This window comes from Manihot esculenta, chromosome 2 (genome assembly GCF_001659605.2).
Source record: "Manihot esculenta cultivar AM560-2 chromosome 2, M.esculenta_v8, whole genome shotgun sequence".
NCBI classification, from domain to species: domain Eukaryota; kingdom Viridiplantae; phylum Streptophyta; class Magnoliopsida; order Malpighiales; family Euphorbiaceae; genus Manihot; species Manihot esculenta.
The window spans coordinates 6,254,590-6,273,263 of NC_035162.2; the positions used below are offsets into that span (position 1 = coordinate 6,254,590).

The 18,674-nt window shown below is 30.6% G+C and overlaps 3 protein-coding genes across 5 annotated transcripts; 1 reads left to right on the forward strand and 2 right to left on the reverse strand.

The window, feature by feature from the left end:
* Positions 1-675: 675 nt before the first annotated feature.
* LOC110609212 (universal stress protein PHOS32) lies at positions 676-2,040 on the forward strand. 2 transcript variants are annotated; one of them, XM_021748640.2, is made up of 4 exons: positions 676-993; positions 1,072-1,181; positions 1,260-1,378; positions 1,764-2,040. In XM_021748640.2, the coding sequence occupies exons 1-4, from the start codon at positions 819-821 to the stop codon at positions 1,816-1,818; spliced, it is 459 nt and encodes a 152-aa protein (XP_021604332.1). In that variant the 5' UTR covers positions 676-818; the 3' UTR covers positions 1,819-2,040. The 2 variants fall into 2 exon arrangements, with proteins under 2 accessions (XP_021604332.1, XP_021604331.1); XM_021748639.2 differs by having other exon boundaries at positions 685-993; positions 1,784-2,040.
* A 253-nt stretch (positions 2,041-2,293) lies between these two features.
* LOC110609211 (glutamate decarboxylase 1) lies at positions 2,294-8,485 on the reverse strand. Its single transcript, XM_021748638.2, has 7 exons — positions 8,324-8,485; positions 8,027-8,231; positions 4,060-4,260; positions 3,725-3,939; positions 3,280-3,533; positions 3,139-3,191; positions 2,294-3,012 (listed from the first exon to the last, which is right to left on the reverse strand). The coding sequence occupies exons 1-7, from the start codon at positions 8,407-8,409 to the stop codon at positions 2,536-2,538; spliced, it is 1,491 nt and encodes a 496-aa protein (XP_021604330.1). The 5' UTR covers positions 8,410-8,485; the 3' UTR covers positions 2,294-2,535.
* A 3,388-nt stretch (positions 8,486-11,873) lies between these two features.
* LOC110609596 (isocitrate dehydrogenase [NADP]) lies at positions 11,874-16,972 on the reverse strand. Of its 2 annotated transcripts, XM_021749289.2 has the most exons (16): positions 16,749-16,972; positions 15,624-15,667; positions 15,405-15,514; positions 15,130-15,167; positions 14,943-15,020; positions 14,799-14,852; positions 14,619-14,720; positions 14,419-14,510; positions 14,229-14,332; positions 14,040-14,108; positions 13,838-13,953; positions 13,574-13,608; positions 12,976-13,118; positions 12,739-12,861; positions 12,525-12,614; positions 11,874-12,352 (listed from the first exon to the last, which is right to left on the reverse strand). In XM_021749289.2, exons 1-15 carry the CDS (start codon positions 16,795-16,797, stop codon positions 12,527-12,529), a joined length of 1,245 nt encoding a protein of 414 aa, XP_021604981.1. In that variant the 5' UTR covers positions 16,798-16,972; the 3' UTR covers positions 11,874-12,352; positions 12,525-12,526. The 2 variants fall into 2 exon arrangements, with proteins under 2 accessions (XP_021604981.1, XP_021604980.1); XM_021749288.2 differs by having other exon boundaries at positions 11,874-12,614.
* Between the last annotated feature and the right edge of the window lie 1,702 nt (positions 16,973-18,674).

Here is an 18,674-nt window from a genome sequence, read left to right on the forward strand (position 1 = left end):
TGACAAAAGCTTTCTCAATTATTTATAAAATATGTTATTAAAAATTAATTTTTGTAAATTTATACACTATATTATCTTTATTATTATTTATTTTAAGAATAAGTTTAAAAAATAAAAAGGCTTGTACAACGCTCGTATGAAGTGTCCAATTATAATAGATTCTGCATCATTAAGCTGGATTACACAGTGGAGGTTTATTTTATCGTTTTGCTAAAGTTAAAAGACCAAAAAAAAAAAAGTTGAAAGATAGCAAAGCAGGTGAACCGTTATAAATGAAAATATTCTCTTTTCTTTTCTTTTCTTTTCTTTTCCTTTTTCATATTCATTACCAAAAAATTAAGAATCATATTAGATTAGTGGATGGGGAGTCGCAGTAAGGCCTTTATTCCCCATATATTCAGAAATGAGTCTAGACTCTGTCAATCGCTTCTGTTCTTTGTTTCACACAATTATAGTTGAATAACCTTACCAAAGTCATGGAAAATATTGGTGATATGATTATATCAATAAAAAACCCAGCAACAACTCGCCCCTTGTTTCAACTCTGTCATTAATAAATAACCACAACTAATTTCCTCGTAATAATATTCTCTTTCAAGCCAACTGTTGTCTGGGCATGTTCTCTTTTGTCCACATTTGGTTTTCTACGAGAGAAAAAAAAAAGTATTTTTATCACCTTGGAATAAAGTCGTAATACCTTTTGTTCTGTTGCTTTCAAATATTGGAAGGAAGCCTGCTGCTAGCACCTTCAAGAACCTCCCAGTTCTGCTATATATACAATCCAAATTGAACAGCACAGCTCCATAGCCATAGCTGAGATGGGAAAACAACGCACAATTGGCATAGGCATGGATTACTCTCCGACCAGCAAAGCGGCTCTCAGATGGGCAGCAGAAAATCTGATAGATCCTGGAGATAGGATTATCCTCGTCCAAGTTCAGCCACCCAAGGCTGATCATACCAGGAAGGAGCTTTTTGAAGACACTGGATCACGTATATGTCTACAAATACTTCTTAATTAGTTTAATTTAAATATAGTTTCATTTACTATTTTGTTGTTAAATTTCTCAGCATTAGTTCCTCTGGAGGAATTCAGGGAGATCAATTATTCAAAGCAGTATGGGCTGAGTCATGATCCTGAGGTTCTTGACATTCTTGATACAGTGTCCAACACCAAAGGGGTAAGTTAGACATCGTCCTTCTTTGTATCTTTGGTTGTGTTGTTTTGTTTTGAAGATGTATGAGATTGGTAAAAGCAGGCTAAGGTGGCGGCGAAGGTTTACTGGGGAGATCCAAGGGAGAAGCTCTGTGAAGCTGTGGATGATCTCAAGCTTGATTCTCTTGTAATTGGAAGCAGGGGTTTAGGCCCTATCAAAAGGTATTTTCATTCTTCTTCTTCTTCAGCTCTAGTAACTCCCTTCTTATTTTCACTTCTTGGTCCAAAAACCAGACCTAATCGATCAGCTGGGGCAATTAAATTAGAAACCGGATCAACAGATCCAACAACTTTTATTTGGCTGGTTTTGCTAAACCAGTTGAATACTGTTTTTTCATTAATCCTGGAAAAGTTATACTGTTGGCCATTTTCTACTGTTTTTGTATAGCACCCATGAGCTATTTTTCCCAATTGAAATCAAATACTCTGTTTCTGAATTGGTGACTCAATCTTGGGAGAAGTTTATTACTATTATTTATTTGATTTTGAAGTAGATGAAGTGTCCCTGAACATGCATAAGTTGATTTGATTATCTGAGGCTGAGCAGTGATGTTGTGGATGTGGCAGGGTGTTGCTTGGGAGTGTTAGTAACTACGAGGTGACAAATGCTTCATGCCCAGTTACTGTGGTGAAAGGGACTTCATCATCATCATCGTCATCATCATCATCAACCAAACCAACCATTAAATGATTATTTACCTAATTGATTATGCTGTGGTTGTATTCTTATTTCATGATATTTTAGGAGAAGAAATGCTACTTGTTGCTTTGTACATGAATAGAATGACCCATTTTATCAATTATTAAATTGTGTCCTTTTGTCATTGGATAAGGTCTCCCGTCATTCTAAAATCTTAATTATGTCAGCATCATCTATGTCCCACTTCCAACAAAAAACCCATTTAGTTTTGAATGTTATTCATTATTATACTTGTCTACATCTATGTGAATGTCACAATTAATATTATCCCTATATTTACAGCAAGGCAAAATTTCTCTCATACTTTTCCATGACTTCTATAAACATTTCGAAATGAAATTTACAAGTATATAGCGGCACATATAGATTCATAGAGATAATCAAAATTCTTAAAAAGTTGGATAAAAAAAGAAAAAGAAAATAACAATAAGTTAAGAGATCCATTCCCCACGTTGGAGATAGATTGGCAGATTAGAAAATAAGAAATAATAAAAGTTTAAGGTAAGTGAGAATACCAAATAAATTACGCCCAAGTTTTTCTCAAACGAAAATACTCGCAAACAAGCAAATACCAACACACGGTGAAGATAAATTATTGTATAAGTTTTGTTATTCCGTCTTAGCAAACACCATTCATCTTCTTCCTTTCTGTGACGAACTTCCTCCAAATTGTAGTAATCTCCCTCTGTGTCTCCAGGGCACTCTTCTTAGCAGTTCCATTCTTTTGTTTCTCTTCAGTTATTGAAATCTTGGCACTAACTCTGGATGGCAAGGTATCAAGCTCGTGCAGAACTTTTTCTATGTCAATAACAAGGCGTTCTGCGAGCGAACGGGAGAAGTCCTCTCTGATGACAACTCTAAGCACAGTTACATGTTCTGCATCAGGTGGCATTGTATATGCAGGCACAATCCATCCAAATCTCCTTAGCATGTCGGAGATTTCAAACTCAGTGTGGCAGCTGTTGTCTTTTAAGGAGAAAGCTACCAATGGCACCCCATTGTCCTTTGAGACAATATTGAAACGCCCTGTTTTCTCTAGTCCTTCCTTTAAAACCAGCATATTATCTCTGCAATTTTCCATAACATTTCTATACCCCTGCATTCAATAAACAAATTTATAACATTATTACTATAAATTGTAAATGTTCATGCATTTCTTGATTTATTTTTCAGCATAGGATATTAGAAAGCTGATAATATCTCTGGTCTAATTAGGACTCACCTCATAACCCAGTCGAATGAGTTGGTAGTATTGAGCAATAACTTGACTAGAACCTGCAGAAGCAGTTTTAGCTTTTGATCATGGTAGAAAGACAATTGGACAAGATAAGTTAGTCTAAAAAATAGATATATTTATGCTTGCCTTTGGAGAAATTAAGGGTAAATGTAGGTTGATCGGCCCCAAGATAGTTGATATGGAAGATGAGTTCTTCAGGCAAATCCTCTTTGTTCCTCCAAATGACCCAACCAATTCCAGCATAGACCAATCCATATTTGTGCCCACTAACATTGATACTCTTCACCAATGGCAATCTGAAATCCCACTCAAGCTCTGGATAAATGAAAGGGGCAATAAACCCACCACTTGCTGCATCAACATGGATAGGAGTATCCCATCTGCAAAGGAAAAAAAAAAATACAATATACAAATTTAAGATATATGATGTATTGAAAGATTTGCTGCTGATGTACGTTAAAATGGATTAACAGAAAGAATATACTCATTTGACTAATAAATCAGGCATCAGGTGTGTATACAAGAATTCTGATTTTTTTCTATTTAGATTAGAAAAGGAATTCATGAATACCCAGTTTGCTTGTTTTTCTCTATCAAGAGATCATTCAAAAGCTTCACATCTTCAAACTCCCCATTAAGAGTAGAGCCAAGTATAGCAGCAACACAAATTGTGTTCTCATCAACCATCTCCACTGCTTTCGCTGGATCCATCACATAATACCCCTCTCTGAGCTTCACTTCCTTCAACTCCACTTCAAAATACCTTGCAAATTTCTCCCAACAGACCTGTAAAACCATCCTATTCATCAAAATTCTCCATACATAATGGCTGTGCTTCTACTTCAGAAAAACTTGGGACCCATATTTGCACTCGCAATACAAAACAATAAAGAATATCGATCATACCTGAACATTGGCTCCAGTAACAATGTTAGGCTTGTCATAAGGTTTTCCCTCAGCTTTTCTCTTGTTCTGCCACTTCCTCTTGAATGCTAATCCAGCCAACATTATTGCTTCTGAGGAACCCACAGTTCCTACTCCAATTGCAATCTCTGAATCTCCAAGTGGTGCGTTGAATAGATGAGCTATCATGTTAACACATCGGTTCTGCATACATAAACAAATCATAGTATGAGCTAACTCCACATAATAAATTTTGTACGGTCTCTTTCTCCCTCTCTTTTTTTTTCCTCGTAATTGCATGCCCTTTACATTAAGCATAAGATGCTAATTAACTTTGAAGTAAATCAAACACGCATTCATTTGGAAGAGAAGAAGACAAAAGCCATAAATTAATTAATTTAGTAGTTACTAACTAATCCAAGTGGTGATCTCTTGATCATATTGTAGGTAGTCACGTACTAATCTCTATCTGTATTTCTTCTCTTTAAATATGTGCAAATGCTGGAGAAAGAAATGAATTTTCTTTTGACAAAGGAAAGACCTTTATTTCTCCTTTAATTTTTTATTAAAATGAGAACCAAGTCTATGGATTTCCATAAAAACAGACTTTTAATGGCGGATTTCTCGGCAAGAAATTTGTCCATTGCTGAAAAACCAAATAAAGTCTGCAAAAATAAGTAGATTTTTACATTGTTTCTAAATATTTGAATTAAATGGTTCAAATTAAACGTCTACTGGTTGAGTAATTGGAGTTGATTTTCAATTATTAATTTAATTGATATTAATTTTTAGTAAAATGTTTCTAAAAAGCATCTAATAAATTAAAATGACAAATATATTATTGAAAACTGATATTTGAGAGACTAATTTTAATTTTTATTCTTAATTAAAAGACCGGCAATGGACTATCACCAATATCAGAATCTATTTCAAATTGAATTAAAAATTAATCTAAACTTTTCGAATCCGTCCTAAACCTGATTATTATTATCCGAATAAAATTCAAAATCGTCTTATATATTTTAATTAATAATTTATATAAAAAATATTTTTCATTAATAATTTTCATTTAAAAAATTTAATATTTTTAAAAATATTTAAATTTTAATTTATAAATAAAAATATATAAAAAAATTTATAAATACTATTGTAAAATATATTTTTATATTAAATTAATTATTTATATAAATGAATTCTATAAAATTAAAATTAATTTAAATCGATATTATTTTTTAAATTCGAATTCGTCCTAAACCAGATTATAATGATTTAAATTTGTTCTATTAGAATTTTATCGGATTAAATATCTAAAAATATCATTATTATCTCTGATTATCATTTTTGAAACATGATTAAGAGGAGTTGGTTTTAGATGTATCTCTTTTTATATAAATTTAATCTAAATATGCTAAAAAGTTATTATAATTATTATTATAAGACGAATAAAAAGAAAAATCAAAAGCGAACGCTGCAAGTGCAAGGAAAAGAAATTTGGAATGTCCGACCAATAAAATAAATGGTAAGGAGCGACCCTCTTTTAGACCACTAGTGGGAAAGGCAACAACGCGTAACCACCGGATCACCGTTGATCAGGGCGCAGTTTGTGGCGTCTGGGAATCTAAATTTCAGACAGCCAACTGAGCATACTCTTATTCTAGTAGTGGGACCTTGACTTTCTTTCTAGCATTCCTTTAATTTTCCAAAAAGAATTTCCGCACTCCTCGATTATTGCCCGAGACAAGACGATCAATAAAGTCTTTTTTAAAGTGAGCTTAGTTCGATTGTGGATACATGAGAATAAAACGAGGTGAGGGTAGAGTATGCGCACGTGCTTTTACCCCTTGAATTTAATAAATTTTAAAGTTTTATATTTTTAATTAAATGTTGTAATTTAATATTTATTTTTATTATTATGATTTAATGGAGAAATAAATATATACAGGAGGTTAGTCAAATTAGGTGCAAATAACTAAGTGTTAGTAATAAAAAAAATAAAATAACATAACTTTTTTCAAAATTTAATGATAATATTTGAAGAGTCTAATAAAATTATATAATAATTTATTAATTATTCATGTTTAATATATATATCCTTCATGAATTTTTCCAGTTATGCATATTGCATACCACCTTTTTTATTATTGTTATTTTTCTTAAAAATGAAAGGAAATTAATTGTACGTACAATTAATAATAGGATGATTACTACTAAAAAAGGCTTTTCTTATAATTTAATTTTTAGTTATTAATAAATTTTACTATTTAAAATTAAAAAAATTAGTTTATAATATATCATTTTATAAATTAATTAATTAAAAAACAATCTTTTCTATGTTTTTTTCATATAGAAAAGGACATTGAAAAAGATTGTTGGAAACATGATTCTTTAAATAACTTTTTTGAATTTTATATTAGCATGATATTTTGAAACTTTATACATATATATGTATAATAGACCTTTAATTAATTTTATAATATAGGCTAATGTAAAAATAGATAAAATATATAAAATAAATAAATTTTAAAATTAAATAGCAGAGAACAATTAATTTAAATTTAAATTATAAAAACTTATAAATAATTATTTCTTATTCTCAAGTAATAAATAGTAAATGTTATCCTAGAAATTTATAAGTGTTCCTCAGAATTTTTTTTTTCACTGATAAAAAGTATGTCAAAAGATTCGTCTTATATATAACTTTAAAAAAGTTGTTTGATCAGAAACAAACCGCCCGTGTATCTTAAATTTTCTCGCCTTTTTTAGTACAAATGTTCATTTATATATTCATTTCACGGTTGGATTTAAAATTAAATTAATTAAATAATAAATTTTTAATCTTTATAAAAATTAAATAGAATTAATTTTAAATAAAAATTAATTTAAATTAAATTGATATTCAATTTGATCAGTTAAATTTTTTATTTTTTATAAATTATTTTAATATTTTTAAATTTAATTAAAATAATTTAATATTATTATAGTTTAATTTTTATATATTATAAAAAAATAATATATTATTATATTAATCAATTCAGTTTAATTTTTTTAATTTTTTTAAATTAAAATTAAATTAAATTAATTAAAATTTTTTAAAATTAAAATTTAAATCAAAATAAATAAAAAATTAAATTAAAATTTTAAATTAATTTAATTTAATTAATTTTTAAATTTAAATTAAATATTACTCGCCCGGTATTTTTTATATATGCAATTGTTTCATGTAAAAAATACGCACGATGTCTCGTAACGAAAGCCAGCAAACAAAGTTAGAACTGCCACTAAAACCTTCCGGATGCAACCCTTTAATTTTATTTTTTTATTACAATAAAATAATATCAAAAAATAATTTTAATTAGCATATTAAGTTGGAAATTTTTTATATCAAATGTCTAAAACCTTCCGGATGCAACTCTTTAATTTTTTTTATTACAATAAAATAATATCAAAAAATAATTTTAATTAGTATTATCATATTAAGTTGGAAATTTTTTATATCAACTGTTCATAATTTTGATTTATTTATTAGCAGAGTATAAATGTATGAAATGTGTATAATTTTTTTAAAAACAAAAATATTATTTTTTTTACTTTAATTATAAAATAAAAAAAAATTATATCAAAATTATTTTACAAAATAGCAAAAGAAAAAAAGAATATGATCTGAATCTACCATTTCAAAAAAAAAAAGAATATGATCTGAATCTAGTCTGATCTATGATTCTAATTAATATCTCTAACCAGTCAGACAAAATGAACTAATTAACCTATGCAAATTTTCAAATATACATTATTTTATTACAATTCAAAACACATTAATACTAAGGTTATAACCGACAATTTAAAAAAAAAACCGACAATTGACAAATATTTAGTAGTTAATTTTAACCCATTAATTTTCAGAGTTGAACGTTCACCACTTGCACAGTGCACGCGAGCACACACGTAAAAAGCATCAGTAAAGAAGACTAACCTGCAACTCAGTGGTGACCGGGTACTCATCCATGTCAACGTAGTTCTTGTTGATGGCCTCCATCATGAGCTTATCGCACTCCGGTTCCATCCACGTGGTCACGAAAGACGCGAGATTAAGTCTCGGGTTCCCATCCAGCATCAGCTCATCGTTGATGATCTGGTAAGCTGCTTCCTTGGGGATCGAGTTCTCTGGCATCTTGAACCTGCAAAGGAAAAACCCAGGATCGTTGATCAATTTCTCCGTTAATGACGAAAAATGGCGAAGATTAATCCATATGATTGGATTACTAATTACCGAGGAAGTGAAGTTCGGACATAGCGGGAAGCGAAGGTGGAATGGACGGAGACGTCGGATTCCGACGTTGTCTTGGAGAGAACCATTGTGGAGAGAGGAGACAGTGAGAGAGAAGTGAGATCTGAGAGAGGTAGGAGATGGAGATTAAACGTGTGGTGGTGGGTTTATATATAATTAAAATCTTGGATTACTTTGTTTGGCAAGGACAAAACTGGGAACGAAAGAATATGGCGTTGATTTTTCTTAGAACTTTCATTGGAGAGGAGGAAAGTATAAAAGAATAGTGACATCATTTTAAAAATAACAATCTTGTCTTTGGAGGAAAATTTTAATAATATTATTTTTTCATATTAAATTAAAGAATAATTTTTAGTTTATAATAAATTTAAAATATAAATAAATAAATAAATTCTTAAAATTAATAATGTTTCTTAAACCCTGAACTAATATTCAAAACTAAAGAATACGCCTCCTGTACACCTGACTTTTCATGAGGGCTCGTCGAAGGAGCGAATTCCACGAGTCAAGCAAACTGCGTGAATTGCCATCCAACCCTCTCTAAAAGGAAAAATTGTTGTCCATCAAGCAATTCTTTTCTACGTTCAAAATATTTGTAGTTAATATGTATATAAAGGCATATGATGGTATCAATAAAATTTCAAAATTTAAAAATATTTTTGAAAATAAATTAAATATTCATTTAATAAAAAAATATTTTTTTATTAATTGATTGTTTTTTTCTGAATAAACCTGATACGATAACATATCTAAATAAATAGAACGGTAAATTTAAATAAGAGAAACAGTATGTTGAAGTGAAACGATGAAGTTATCAATACGGTATAAATAAGGCTTAATGAAACGGTGTGCATCATGTCACTCTTCTTTCAAAGCATAACAGTCGTCTTTGAAGAGCCGGTCATCTGGTTCCTTCCATGCCAACTATTTTCAGGAAGAGAGAAGAGATTGCTATTTTTTCAATGTTTCCTTTTTTGTTATAGTTTTTCACTATTATATTATGTAGTCACCTTGAATTTTCATATGCACTACGTTAGATTTTTACTTTGAATTACATAACTCAATCTGGACAAGATTTTCCATTCTTTTTCAGTGTCACAGCGGCACCTTAACCCGCTAATCCTTGTATTTGACTTATGGTCCTATTTAGCGCAAGATTTCCCTTTTTTCTCTCATTTTCAATTATTTTTTTAATAAAATTATTAAAAATATATTATTCATCTTTTTAAAACACAGACTTAACCTATCATTTGCTTCAATTCAGTAATATTAATTATTTTACTAGTTAATAGTTATTCCGGTAATCACAAGTTAAAGTAAATACTAATATTTTAATTAATATTAAAATTGTTGTGGAATAAAACTAAAATTTTTAAATTATTAAAGCTTAACAAAACATTACACTTGATTTATAAGTGAATATTTAAATATGTATTAAATAAATAGAAATATTAATAAATAAGTTATTTAAATATGTATTTATCTCACGACTCTCGTTTATTATTTGGAAGATTTAGTCCAAAACTCGGAACTTGGAAGCTATTAATAGTATAATTTGTGCCAAGTCTTTTAGAAAATACAAAAGGTTAGTTGAAATTAATTAATTTATTTCCTAATACCAACCCAGTGCTTTTGTATAACGAAGAATATTTAAATATGCAGATCTATGGACTATATATACAATAATTGTTCCATGGTTTATCTAGAACGTGAACCATTTTATCTGAATCTAACATTTAACACATTTTTTCCAGTAATGGTCATAATTAGAAGTTTCACATGGTGGGCACTGCGGGGAGAGAGAAGAGAGAGAGTGATCCAGAAAGTTACAAGGGTTTTGTGTGAGGGGGAGACCCTCCGATTAGCCTTTGTTTTTGTTTTTAACTTATATTTTTTATTTTTTTAGGTGGTTTAGTTGTTGCGTTGAGCTTTTATTTAATGGTTTTGCCATTTTAGTTTCTTATGTTTGAAATATGCTTGGGGAGTAGCTTTTATTTAATGATTTTGCCATTTTAGTTTATGATGTTTGAAATATGCTTGGGGAGTTTAGTATATTAACGTCAATAATTTAAAATCGTGCCGCTGTGTTTAGTAATCAAAGCTTGGATCGAACTCCGTCGCGTCTCTTCTATTGCTATGATGGTCGTTCTATTAGTGGAAATTTCAACTTTTTCTTATTGTACTTATGGGTTGTTGGTTGATAGCAAATAGTCAATCATAAGTAGATTTTTTTTATTGATTATTGTATTGTTTTGTATTTTTTATTATTTTTGTTTGTTTTTATAATTGTATACACTTTCTTTTTTTATAGACATGCATTAAGCTTTCTTGCTTTATTTTAAATAATTTTTTTCTTTTTCGATTATAATTAAAATAATAGTAATTAATCGGTTAACGAATCTTTATATTTCCAATGATATTTGAGTTTTGGATTAATTTCTATACTCATTAGAAGACTTGTATCTCACTTGACAACCGAATCTTTTAATACATTCTATGTATTTTTTTTTTTAAAATATCTAATAAGACATTCTTAATCGGGTGGACTCTATTGTTAGGACTCTATTATTATAATACTTACATGCTTTTCTATGGACTATATATAAATCAAAACAAATTGCACATCCAACAATATAAAAAAAAGTATTGTAATATATTAATATCACTAATTTTAACAAAATGCACGTGATCCTTTTTTGGATATCGTGTCTTTTTGAGATTTAAAATATTGGATTTCTAAATTTATTATTTTTGCATATTTAAACAAAAAATATTATATTCCATTATGAAAATTAAACTATAATATATTTTTAATATAAATAGTCTAAAACTGATTTTAAATTTCAATAAAACCTTAAATTATAATTCTCTTTCCTCATCTATTCTCCTGTCAAATCAGATTTTTTTAAAAAAAAAAAAGATTAAATCTAATCTTTCAGACAAATCACCAAATTTATACATGAATTGCGTTTGAAACTCATAAATAAGCTCAATTTTCGCTTAATTTCTTGAAATATCATTGTTCCTTTGTGGATGGTCGTCACGTGTAAATATAGGAATCGAGAACTGATTCTAGAGGAAGCAATTTTGTCAAAGTTTATGACAAATCATATATATATATTAAATATTGGTTTTGAGGCTTCTTTAACCCAATGTGCTAGTTCCCGATCGTTTCTATATTACGCTGCTGTCGGTTCAGACATGAGGATTAGGTTTCTATCGAATATTTTTCATGTTGTAATTTCTATTAAAAGTCATTGCACCACTAACTTGCGTATTGAACACTTGAGTGGATCACTTATTTTTCCAATTTTAAACTAATTTTCTTGCATCCCTTCCTTGAAGCCCATTTCAAATTCATAACTTCAGAGTTCAGAATTGTGATCAACACCAGATCCTCACAATCAACGCAATATATAGTTTTATCACCCCTCCACTAACTGGTTTTTAGGCATTTACCTCCACCTTAAATAATTACTTAACATCCGAGAAGCCACTGGATTCTTGGAACCATGGTAGAGGAGAGAATATAGAAAATACCATCTTTATAGTTAACAGTGTCCAACTGAAAAATTACATTGAAAATAACAATGAATAAAATCAAACAGGGGAGGCATCCTCCCCTTTATTGCCTCCGAATAACGAAGTTTTCCTACTTAAGGATGCCTACCAAGGCCCGTAACCAAAATAATCTTCAACTTGATCAGCACTTGATCAATTTCGAGTACCTAACAATTGGGTTTACAACGTACCGATCAGAACTAAGACATCCAGAAACAAAGATCCATTCAAGAATATAGACAAGCCAACATAAACATGAAAAGCTCCTAGAACACATCTCCAGCAAACTACATCTTTCTTCCTACCACATTTATTTATCAAGTAACGCATTGATAGCCAGATAACAGCCAGCAATTCAAGGGTTTCCTCGTATTTAAAAACAATCCAATGGGCTAGGCGTCCATCCAGAATATTCCCTAGTGGGTAGCAATTTGGCAATTTTAGCCAGTTCTGCAAGTACAATGCCAAGATAAATTATCCGTTAAATATTGTAGATGAGATTATTTTGCAAAGGAAGAACATGAGTTGGGGAAAATATCATTGGCCAGCCCAAGATAAATGCAGAAATTGCAACATTAGATATCATTCCAGCGCTAGGAGATACTGGAGAATATCCACATACAATTATTCGGTGATGCCAAGTTTTGCTTTCAGTTCTGCTGCCACAGCATCAATGAATTCTTCAGTATTGAGATACTGGTCCCGAGTAACCCTACACAACAAGTAAGAAGCATATTACATCCATATGGACTGCATATGAAATAGGGAAAAATATAAAGCAGCAAAAACATACAAATCTACATTTAGACTACTATAGCATTCAAACATGCACATACTTAGGTCCATGAATAAGCAATGCAAGATCCTTGGTCATCTTGCCAGACTCCACTGCTCCAATACATGCTGCCTCAAGCTTCTGGGTGAAATCCAAGAGTCTTTCATTGTCATCCAACTTAGCCCTGCAAACAAGGACTTGCTTAAATTCTTATTTACTACTAAAGTCAAAGCTTTATATTCATACACACACACAAATTCAAAGCACCTGCAGGGATCACAAATGCGTAACAATATACCTGTGTGCAAGACCTCGTGACCAAGCAAAGATAGAAGCTATGCTGTTTGTGCTGGTTTCACCACCTTTCTGATAAACCCTGTAATGTCGAGTTACGGTACCATGGGCTGCCTCTGCTTCAATAGTTTTTCCATCTGGGCACACCTGAATTCATACACACTGGCAAGTTAAAGTACAGAGTTGCATGCCCAGACGCTAGTTTTAACTCTTTCCTTCCACTGAAATCCCTACTATGGTGCTTCTGCACCGCATATTTTACAAACACCTAAACTTAACCCACTATCTGAATTCTTTCTTCAGCACCCTCATATGATAAAACATTAAAACACCTTTACTGTCTTTTCATTAAAAATAGTTTAAAACATGCATTTGAATGTGCTACTAACTTTAAGGTGCTAAAGCGTGATGATTCAGTGCTAAGACCAATGTTATTCTGTTATAAATATGCAAGAAAATGAAAATCCATATCATTGAAGTGTGGGTATGAAGAAATTGGGAAATAGTAACACAACTATCAATTATAAACAAAAACCAACAGTAAATGCCAACAAAGGAATACACAAGTAAAAGTCAGAGAGAGTTTATTGATCTGAAATTACCAGTACAGATGTCATCAATCCAAGTGATCCAAAACCTATAAATTCGTAACCAGAAGTTAGTTCACAATTTCCACTTCTAAAAGAAGTGAACATACAACCAGAAATTAAGAAGCAAGAAGGTTTCACTCATCAAGGACATGCTAATAAAGCAGTAAAACGGAGGTAGCATCCATCCATATTATGAATTCAGCTTTCCAGTAAGGTAAAGAAAATAATTTTCTGATAGCTTAAGCCTTCCGGTTATTAATGGTTTATTACACATACCTTGAGCTAAGAAATCACTCTGCACATCTCCATCATAGTTCTTGCATGCCCATACGTAACCACCTTCACTCTTGAGAGCATAAGCCACCATATCATCAATGAGCCGATGTTCATACCTTTCAGTTATCATAAAAGTTAATTATGACCACAAATGTAACCAACATATTCCATCATCTCAAATCAGACATCCTGGGCCACTCACCATATTCCAGCAGCCTCAAACTTTGACTTCCAGTTGGCCTCATAGACTTCCTGAAAAATGTCCTTGAATCTTGATTGAAAAAACAAATTGTAAAACATTAGTTAAAAATTATACACAAGAAAAAAGAGCATAGACTCAAGAATACAATAATCTTCAAGTTGTAAAAAGTAAGGGACTGAAGTGTCATACCTTCCATCATACTTCTTAAGGATGGTATTTTTTGTGCTAAGATAAAGTGGCCATTTTTTCTGGTAAGCAGTGTTCATAGATGCCTCAGCAAAAGCGCAGATTGACTGCATTCTCAAGACATAACAGGTAACAAATCATTGAAAGGCAATTCAGCTGCACAAAATTGTCGAGGAAAGCTGCAGAATCATACCTCATCAGTGTTATACATGGACAATGCCACCCCCCCATCACCAGTAAAGTTGAAAACCTCCAACTCTGTCTTCTCATCCTGTCCTTCAGGTACTGCAGGATATTGCAGAATTTTACAACCAATCCTTTACAAGGAACAACTAGAAAATCAGAGAATCTATAGATTTTTAATCAAAGCCAAGAAGCAACAGAAAAAGTTACCGAAAACCAATTTGAGTTTGCCAGCTCCTTTAATAACTGTATCAGTTGCTCGATATTGGTCACCAAATGCATGCCTTCCAATACAAATCGGCTTTGACCAACCTGAAACAACAACAACCAGTCAGCTAAATTCCACTGTTGAAAGTACAGACTGCAATGTCAGCAAAACTGGAAACATACCTGGGACAAGCCGGGGAACATTCTTGCAAATAATTGGTTCTCTGAAAACAGTACCTGTAGGGAGAAAAAAATACCACTGTAACCAATCAAAAAACAATTGGAATGGTTCCAATTTCTGAAGGTCGCAACTGCAAATTCACTGACCATTTAAAATATTCCTAATTGTCCCATTTGGACTCTTCCACATCTGCTTCAAGTTAAACTCCTTCACACGAGCTTCATCTGCCATGACAAATCAGATTATAATATTTGTTTTCATATTCTTTTAAAAAAAAATTACCATGCACATAAGATCCAATGATTCAGGCATCTAAATAAACAGATTGCATACCTGGAGTTATTGTTGCACACTTGATTGCTACATTGTACCTAAAAATAGAACCAAATATCATTTTATTGGAATAAAAATGCTGAAGCAGAATGAAAATACTATAGAATGAACAATAAATATCCTTTTAAAATCAGTGACAGTAGGAAGACAAGTTTATTGGAAACAAATATGAAAGGAATAACAGCAATGGTTTCTTTTTTTTTCTTCCAAACATTAAAAGAAACAAGAGATAATTTTCACTAGGAAGGAAACTATAGCTATGTATAAACCCTTACTTAAGGGTAGCCTCTGCACTTTCAACTGTAACTTTGTCATCAGTGGCATCGCGATGGGGAAGGCCAAGGTCAAAGTATTTTATGTCCAACTCCAGGAAGGGGAAAATAAGCTGCAGATATGTTAAAAAGATATATGAAAGGTAAGCAATTTGAAATACCTTAGACCAGAAAACTAGGTTTGGAAGAGGAAAATCTATTAACAGTATAATACTAAATTACCTTATCTTTGATTGATTTCCAGAAAACCCGAGTCATTTCATCTCCTGCATTTCAGTAACAAAAGAGAGATTAGGGGGAAAAAAACAAAGATGTTACGCAAACAACTTCAAATTCAAAGAAATTTGCAATTATCTTTCTACAATGCCATGGTCTCATGGTTAATAAGCCAAGTGTCCCCCGGGGCATGCAAAAAAAGACAATGTTGTAGAATCCATATGCCAAATCCAGTTTATACAATGCTTATGATAAAAATTATTTTGGCATGTTTGAAAACCTATTCTATTCTAGAATTAGATTCTAAAATGCGCAGAGCTAAACTTGGGTAAATGCTCCTGAATCCAACTCCATGTCCACAAATTAAAAAGCGGAAAATCAAATAGATCACAAGAACAACATTTAAAATGATGTAATTCTTGAGATGAGAAATAAAATATCCACGAAAGAATTATAAACTTCTCTTCATCGCTAGTGATAATAGTTTATTTTTATGAAAATAGAAAAAGAAAAAGTGAATACATGACAAACATCTTTCTTGGGCCATCTCCGCAGGTCAAAGGAAGTTACATAAACAATATGGTAACAGAAAATGCATAACATATAAATGCTCAAGTCTCTTAAATAAAATATATATATATATATATACTTTAGCCACCAATCCTTGACTTTTAACCAGATCCTGGAACTAATAGGATAAGTCATCCTTAACCGCTGCATGTGAAGTCATGGATCATATTGATAATCAGAAATGCAATTTTCACATCAGAACCAGATCTCAGATAAAAGCTTCAACCGTAGAGGTCCAATTTTCACTGACACATACAAGTAAAATGTTTAAAGCAGTAAATAAATATTGCAGCCTGTAATTGTTCTTAGAGAAGAGAACATCTCAGCGCAGAGCAGAGCAGATCTTAAAGCAGAGAGGACCTACCAACTTCTTTGGAAGACATAAAAATCCAAGAATATCTAAATCTAACTGATAAAAACCATCAACAATATAAAGAGGTGATGATCGGCGCTCACTACAGCAGTATTAATTCAAACTAGAACAATAACAATAATAAGAAGAAAACAGCAGAAAATGATGAAAGATCAAAACCAACAACAATGAATAGAGGGAAATCTCACCGTCCATCTCAACGATGGGGTTGGCGACCTTGATCTTCTCAAAAGCCATCGTCGATTTTCCTCTTTTTTTTCCTTCTAGTTTTCTATGTCAAAGAAAATGGTTTATGAATTCAAAGATGAAAATGGAAGGAGAAGGAAGAGCTTCTGCTTCTCGTGAAGGTCTAGAAGCAGAGAAGAAAGCGGTGTGAGGAAGAGTTTGGTGAAAAAAATGAGCAGAGATGATTGCAGACGGCTCTACTTATATACCACGTATTACATTAAAATTGGAGACGATGTTCTTTTTAGTCATTTTACTCCTTCAATCGTCTAATAATTTCTATTATCACCAAATCCTAGCAATCGGCCAACGAACTTATTTCCCTTTTTAACTATCTTTACAAAATAATAATAATAATAATAATAATAATGTTTAAACTAATATTTTCAGAATTATTAGTTAATTTAACAATTAGAAAAACATAAATTTTATTAATTAATCCATAAATTATATAACTTTTTATAAACAATATATTATCTATAAATATGTATTTTATTAATTATTAATATAAATGTTAATTTTTTATTAATTCAATTTGTAGATGATAATTAATTAAATATTTTCGTTTTATCTATATTTGATCGTTTTTATGGATCTATAGTCTAACAATAGAATACAGTGGAAAGGGAGAAAAATAAATGATGTAGAAAAAAAATTTTTTTTTTCTTTGTTTCGTGGAGGAAGAAAAATAAAAGGAAAAAGAAAAATTAAATCATTTTCCTTTATTTGTTTTCTTTTTAATATGAAAAATGTAAAATAATTTTATTTTTCTCTCTTTTTAAATTAAATTTTTAAAACGTGTGTTGCATGTTTATTTTATTATTTTAATAATGTATTTTAATTATTTTTAATCAAATTTATAATATTTATAAATTTAATTCATTTTTTTTGTTTAAATTTTTTCATGTACAATACAAGTGATTTTATATAGATAATATATATTTATCTTATTAATTTAATCATGAAGTTTGACTTTTATTTACTCGTTTCGACTAATTATAGAAATATAAAAATATTAAAGATGACTTTCAGTATTTTTCAAATGAAGCATAAAAACTTTTAAACAAATTTTTTTATTTAGAGAAATAAGAAAAATAAAAGAGAAAAAGATTTTTTTTTTTTTAATTTGGAGAGAAAATAAAATAATTTTTATTTTTTTGAAGTATTAATATTTTTAATATGTGTGTTGAACATCTATTTTATTATTTTAAATAGTTTTATTTTTATTATTTTTAATCAAATTTTTAATATTTTATAATTTTAATTTATATATATATATATTTTTATTTTTTTTTTAATTGGGGATCAGAGATTAGGAGAGTGAAATATGAGATTTCTCATATTTACTCAGATATATTCACTACCAGATTAAGTATATGAGTACAAAATATATATATATATATATTTTTTAGATTTTTTATATAATTTTATATGATTTACAAATACATAAATATAATTATCATTTTAATTTTAACATGAAGTTTGATTTTCAATTACTCATTATTACTATTAATTATAGAAGCATAATGTAATACCCGGCTAGAGTTCGGTATCGGAATTCCTGTCGTCCGGTGGAATTCAGAATGTCAAAATTCTCTAGAAGGGAAGATTTATGTTTTTCTAAAGTACTATAGGATGTTTTAATGTTTTTAAGTTAAAAAGAACTGAGTTTTTGAAAGAAAAAAACCAAGGCAGAAAAGTCAGGTTCGGCCGCCGAAAGTGACATTCGGCCGTCGAAAGTGACATTCGGCCGTCGAAAGTGACATTCGGCCGTCGAACATGCATGGCTTTCGGTTTCACGTGTGGCCGCCGAAGGTGGTCTGGCCAGCCACCTATAAAAGGCCCTCAGTCGGTTGAAAATATAACTCTTACCATTTTCTTTCACTTTC

Bases quoted from the DNA above. Each gene is read 5' to 3' on its own strand.
- LOC110609211 (XM_021748638.2), bottom strand. From the start codon at position 8,409: ATGGTTCTCTCCAAGACAACGTCGGAATCCGACGTCTCCGTCCATTCC. The intron at 8,232-8,323 runs GTAATTAGTAAT...TTTCCTTTGCAG, and splicing joins GTCCGAACTTCACTTCCTCG to GTTCAAGATGCCAGAGAACT. The intron at 3,940-4,059 runs GTATGATCGATA...ATGGTTTTACAG, and splicing joins TTACTGGAGCCAATGTTCAG to GTCTGTTGGGAGAAATTTGC.
- LOC110609212 (XM_021748639.2), top strand. From the start codon at position 819: ATGGGAAAACAACGCACAATTGGCATAGGCATGGATTACTCTCCGACC. The intron at 1,182-1,259 runs GTAAGTTAGACA...TGGTAAAAGCAG, and splicing joins CAGTGTCCAACACCAAAGGG to GCTAAGGTGGCGGCGAAGGT. The intron at 1,379-1,783 runs GTATTTTCATTC...TGGATGTGGCAG, and splicing joins GGTTTAGGCCCTATCAAAAG to GGTGTTGCTTGGGAGTGTTA.
- LOC110609596 (XM_021749289.2), bottom strand. From the start codon at position 16,797: ATGGCTTTTGAGAAGATCAAGGTCGCCAACCCCATCGTTGAGATGGAC. The intron at 15,021-15,129 runs GTATGCAATCTG...TTGTCATGGCAG, and splicing joins GTGTGCAACAATAACTCCAG to ATGAAGCTCGTGTGAAGGAG. The intron at 12,615-12,738 runs GTATGTGCATGT...CTTGTTGTGTAG, and splicing joins TTGCTTATTCATGGACCTAA to GGTTACTCGGGACCAGTATC.